The sequence below is a fragment of the Fragaria vesca genome, linkage group LG6, assembly GCF_000184155.1.
Source record: "Fragaria vesca subsp. vesca linkage group LG6, FraVesHawaii_1.0, whole genome shotgun sequence".
Classification (NCBI taxonomy): Eukaryota; Viridiplantae; Streptophyta; class Magnoliopsida; order Rosales; family Rosaceae; genus Fragaria; species Fragaria vesca.
In genome coordinates this window covers 25,355,465-25,361,464 of record NC_020496.1, presented here as the reverse complement: position 1 = coordinate 25,361,464, position 6,000 = coordinate 25,355,465, and the positions used below count along the sequence as shown (strand labels likewise).

The following is a 6,000-nucleotide window of genomic DNA, read 5'->3' as shown; positions in this document are numbered from 1 at the left end:
GTAGTATCCTCGAAAGGAACAAAGGTATCAAATTCAGCTTGAGCTTGTCGAGTTACTTAATCTATAAGATCATCGTAACAACGAAAGTTCTTTTTGTTGAAGTCCACAACAAAGGGTGAAGGTTTGAGTGCTTGCTTGAAAGATATCCCGGCTACGGCTTCGTCCATGTCTTGGCATTTAGGGGTAGCGGACTGCCACTTGGTTACAAATGATCGAAAGCTCTCGTTATCTTTTTGTTTGATTTTGTCTTGGCTTTGGATTGGTGTTCGTTGTGGAGGATGAACTGGTTTACACACTTCTCTGTAAGTTGTTCATATTTGTCAATTGAACAAGGTGGGAGGCGCATGAACCGACTCAACGCTTCATCACAAAGATTGTCCTAGAAGGCATGCCAGGCCTAGGCATCACTATAGCGTGTTGAGTCCAACTGATATTAAAACACTTCTAGATGATGGTAAGGGTCCCAATACCATTGTATTTCTTGATCTTAAAAGGCTTTGCTTCAGGCGACTTCTTTTCAACCTGAATTCAGGGAGTAAAGGGTTCGGCTCTTAAACATGGGAAGTGTAAGGGAGGTATTGAGTATTATTGGTAATTGTATATTGGTTTCAAGATTGGTGATGCTGTTACTGAGCTGAAGGAGGAGTTGGGTTTGAAAATCAGGGGGAATCTGTTGTTGGGTATTGTGACCGGGAAGGATTAAGGTGGGGTCGGGTGGTGAGCCAGATAAACCTTGGTGGATAAGGGGTGTCTGATATACACAGTGGATTACTGGCCCCCGAATGGTTGCATGATGTTAGTCACATTACCTAGTTCGAGGAAGGATCCAGCTACTGGGGTTGGCAAAATTAGGAGTAACGAACTGAAAAGCCCATTCTAGAGCTTTATTATGGTTTATCTGTTGGCCCAAGGTGACCTGGAGTAAATCTTGTTCCCATTGTAGTTCCTGGAGCTGAGCTTACAAGTTCTTGGGTAGCTTGTTCTTGGGTAGCTTGTTCTTTGAGGGCAAAGTAGTCTTTCTTCATCAACTCATAGGCAGCTGCCATATTGGTTTGACAAATATTTCCATCTGCTTGGGATGTGTCAAGGAGAGTAGAGGTGAAGTTAAGTCGCCCTATTATTCAAAGGATTCCTAGTCATCTTCGATGGAGGGTACGTTCTCGACTATAGTCTTTTCAGTAAGCGGGAGGTCTTGAGTTCAACTCTCAATGAGAGCACCAATTGTTTCTAATGAGGTTCATGGTATCGAGTCTTGTCTTCTGGGTTGCACGCCTCCTAGAATGCGGGTCTTATTCATTCGTATTAGCCTTGCACTTGTCAATCACAGACATGGGTCAGAGGATAGACAGGGTTGTCGGCCTATGACCCTCCGATGCCTAAGCCAGTTTTAATATATGACAAGGATAAGGAGATTGAGAATAGTTTTTGGAGTTACCTTTTTTGGGGGTTTGTGCCCATATTTATAGGTGTTCTTAGCTTTGGCTAAGGCTTTTGCTTCCTTAGTTATCGAAGTCTGTTCTTGGTCCGATGACCTTATCCATTGGTTGGGTTATCCCTGATGACCCGTGGGTGGCACCGACGGTCCTTGTCGGTGGCTAGCGCCTGCTGGTGAACCTCGAGTTGATCATTATAGGGCCGCTTAAAAGGTTCCATAGTAAACAACTTCTTTTTCCATTTTGCAGAAAACTCCATAACCAAGACATTCCTTTTAATTGGAGACTTTGGGGACTTTTGGTGGAACTCATATCAAGCGCTTTAGTTTAGCTGTAACATCCCGATTTTTGAAACTGCTCAAAAATGGTTTTTCAAGGTAGGATAGAAAGTAAAGGCCGCCACGAGTTCGCCGTATTTTCCGGTAAATTTTTAGGGCTCCTGAACTATTTTTAACGATTTTTCAAAGTTTCGTCGAAGTTTATCTTAGTCTATGTTTGGGTTTGTTGGGACTAGGTAGGACTGTGCTAAATAAGGAGTTTAGTTTGGTTAGTCTCATGTTTGGTGTCACTGGATATAAAAATAAATGAGCTTACGTAACATCTTGTTTTCGTTATGGTCTCCTTAGTATTTACATGACGTAAACCTTGTGAGTACGAAACAAGCTAACCAAACTTGTGAACATGGCCGGCTAGGGCCCATGGCAAAAGTGGGTAGCAAGGCACAATTTGGTTTTGCTAGGGAAAACATGGTGAGTTGGTGACCATGCATGGTGCCTCAATTTCATTGCTTCTTTTTTGGGCTTCTTTTTCTTTTCTTTTTTTTAAATTGAGGTATTATTAAATATCTATGTAAATTTAGTCTCTCCTAACCTGTATACTTAGCGCACGTTTGATACTTACGACTACATTACACCCTATTATTTTCTAAGACTGTCAATGATTCATGTGGGCCGCATTAAGTTATACTGATATTAACCTATGTTTGTTGTTGCATGGGATTAGATAATAGTTTGCATGGTTTATTATTTAGAAGGTTGGTGTTATTTAAAGATGACCAATTTAAGTACCCAGAATAACATAACTCTTCTACTGAGTGATCCATATTTTTGTTCATTTCTAGGGATAGACCCACATTGGATTTATTTTTTAATAGACTTGGATGATTGAGATTAAAACATAAAACTTAACAATTATGTCAAATCTAGACCGTTCAAGATCCTTAAAAAATTAACCAAACTTTTGGATGACTTAACGATCACCAAATTTTCTGAAAATTTACAGAAGTGATCTCCTCATATAGACTATAAATTAAACGGTGGAGATGTAATTTTATGATTGAAAAGTTTTCCAAATGCCCTATCTCTATAAATGAAGAAAAAAAAAATTCTCTTGATAGAAGGACCCTGCTCAGAATAAAGTGATATCAAATAATTATGTGGACAGCTACACAAGTTGGTGGATTTATAACAACTTAACTCGGATTTATAACAACTTAACTCTATTAGTGTGTTATGGCACATCGGGATTGAGCTTTCATTATTTGGGCTTCAACTTGGGTCTTGGTGGACGTAGAGTGTGGCCCAAATAAGAGCGTCCGTCTATCTCTGACGATTTATGTGCTCTCTCAAGTTTTAGGGGTTACTGTTCCCAACTTTTTCTTTTTCGCCGACTACAAACTGCGGACGAGGACATGGGTATGGCGATTCGTTCTGCACTGGCAAAGCTGGTGAGTAACTCTATTCCCAAGAACAGAAGTGGAATTCTGATGCTTAGGGCTTTTGCGAGCTCAGCTGTCGACCAAAACAGGAATTCCCGAAGCGACGTCGTTGCTGGTCATTACTTCCGTCACCGATTCGATTATGGCAACTATAAAAGCAAACGAAAGTTGCCGAAGGTACACAACATTGGAACATATATAATGCCTTCATATATTTGTTTGTTTAGGATCATTAATTCTGCTTTTCTTTTTCTGAATAGGTATATGATTATTATATGGACTTGGGAGGATTGGAGCCTGCTCGTTTCGCCATGGAGGAGTTTAACAAGCGAAAGGTATCGAATGTTAAAATGTAATTGTTTATACACGAATGATAGCTTTCGGTGTTAATTTTGGGTTCTGTTTCAGAATGCGCAACTGCAGTTTGTGAGAGTTGTCAAGTCACAAAGGCATCTGGTGCACACAGGAATTAGCAGCTTGTATATTTTAACAGTGGAGGCAGTTGATGCCGGTGTGGCTAGACTTTACCAGGCACGAGTTTCGGTTAATTTCATTGAAGGCATGACTTTGGAGTGGTTCTGTCTTCTTGTCGATGATGGGTGTCCTATAGCACTATTTGATCACCTAGGTAACTATACTGGGTCTTCACTTTTGTACGTTTATTGTCCAATATATGCATATTTAGGTTGGTTATGTTTCTAAGTTCAATTAACAAAGTAACAAACTAAAGGACATTGATGCTGGTTATATATGTTATGGACTTGAACCAGAAATCTTCTTCCTTCCCAAGGACAATGAAGACAAAGCCGAGAATCAAATTCCTATGTGTAGAAAGCAGGTATTGCAAATCCATCCGTTTTTCTTATTACCTTCTTGTCCATGTATAAATGATGATACTGGACCAGGTTGTTCATTGTTAGCTTCTTTTTCAAGACTGTCTCACACTCACTTTTCTGTCTTTGAACAGGGATGTGATTGTTTTCATACCTCACGGCCCAAACTGTGTCATATCAAAACTGCATATGACTTACCAAACAATGGCAAGATGCTAAAAATATTTGGACGTTGGGCCGTGAAAACGTATAACAAGGAAAAGGTTTGAACTGAAAACTTAATGAATTTGTTAAAGCAGCATGCTATTGATTCTACCTCATGCTTTAGTTTTTCTCTTTGATTCATGATGACCGATTTATCAAAGTAATGTCTAAAAATGCTTAAACATGTTTGATATGTTTCTAGAATGATCTAACCCTACTGCAGAGAATGAGTTTCTTATAGGTTTTGCATATATACTAAATCTAGAGTTCTGGTTTCGCTTTTAGAATGCTCAACTGGAGTTTATGAGAGTGGTGAACGGAACCAGGAGCTGGTTAATGGGCATGGTTTTTTTAACACTGGAGGCAGCAGATGCTGGTGTGATGAAAATTTACCAAGCAGAACTGTTTATGCCAGATGCCATTGATATCAAGGATCCCGATACCAAGCTCAATTTGTTTGGCCATGTTGATGATAATGGCAGATTGTCAATACTAATTGATAAGAGGCATGAAAAAGTAACAATAAAGTGTTCAATTCCCTATGAACCGGAAGGTAACTTCTCACAGCATGTTTTTTCCTTTTTAGTAGTTCTTTTATACTTTGATTTTCATAATTAAATACCTAATTCAGTAATGTGTGAATTGCTTATGTGGGTTGATAATTCATCTTGGTATAATCAATGTGATTCATACTTAACATCTGAAATTTTATGTTTTATTGGTTTAGATTTCTGCCGTTACAAGGATCGTAACCTGTTCATTCCTTCCACTATTGATTAATTTTGAATGGGTGAAAACAAGAGCTGATGATCTACTCTGCCGATGTTAAGTGAAGAGATTAGATCTGGTCTGTAAATGGTGGTGATAGATCTGAGATTCTTGAGATATCAATCATTTGGGATTTGGGCTTGATTTGAATGTCCATTGATCGGCCTCTAATTACATTACTGTTACAATTTGACGGTTTGGCAAATATGAGTGCGTTTTTGTTTTCATGACAGAGGTACTGTTACAATTAGTCCATTGATCTCATATTCTCAACAAAAAAAAAAAAAAACCAATTGATCTCATATTGTATTAGGTACAAATTGTAAGGAAAAGATGAGTGGAACTCTTTTCTTAGCATATAGCAGCGACTCAGTGAGAGCGCAAGAGCTCTACCAATTTCTTTCAAGAAAAAAATGTCTATAAAAAACTCTGCACAAAGTGTCGTACTTAAAAAATTTCACACACAGAACTGAGTGTACCTTAATATATAACATCCTTGAACTCTCTTTCCTGTCAAAGAAGTTTGCTGATGATTTAGTAAAAAGCTCGACCTCTGTGATAATCTTAAATAATAAAAGAACCCAGATGGAATATGTATTCAATTCCTCGAAAGCAATATAAGAAACATTATGGCTGCTCATTTGGCAGTGGAAGAGTTCAACAAACAAAAGGGTTGAGTGATACACAAAGAGCTGCTACCGATATGATATTCATTCTCTTTTTATTTCTATTTTGACACCTCGATCCATTTCAACTAGTTAAAACTAGTGCAAGTATGAAATTGTATCACCAAGTTCACGACGTCCCTTTGAAATTCGTTAATGATATATAAATCACAATCTTTTTTTTTTTTTTNTTTTTTTTTGTACCACAGTACCAGTATCCAACCTATAGATTACAGCCCACCGGCTACGCCACTGATTGTCTTGCTGCATATTTGATATATGGATCCGGATCCTCTTTATTTTTGCCTAAGCTTCCTAAGCTTTGAAGCAGACGAAGGCACGTGGCTATAAGAGATCCAATGGTCCGCAATCTTCTTCTT

At 38.5% G+C, this 6,000-nt stretch overlaps 1 protein-coding gene across 1 annotated transcript; it reads left to right on the top strand.

Moving 5' to 3' along the window:
• Positions 1-3,073: 3,073 nt before the first annotated feature.
• On the top strand, positions 3,074-5,186 carry LOC101296305. The gene is made up of 7 exons (XM_004303716.1): positions 3,074-3,327; positions 3,411-3,485; positions 3,559-3,778; positions 3,921-3,988; positions 4,118-4,246; positions 4,473-4,740; positions 4,915-5,186. The coding sequence occupies exons 1-7, from the start codon at positions 3,124-3,126 to the stop codon at positions 4,965-4,967; spliced, it is 1,017 nt and encodes a 338-aa protein (XP_004303764.1). The 5' UTR covers positions 3,074-3,123; the 3' UTR covers positions 4,968-5,186.
• Positions 5,187-6,000: the final 814 nt, after the last annotated feature.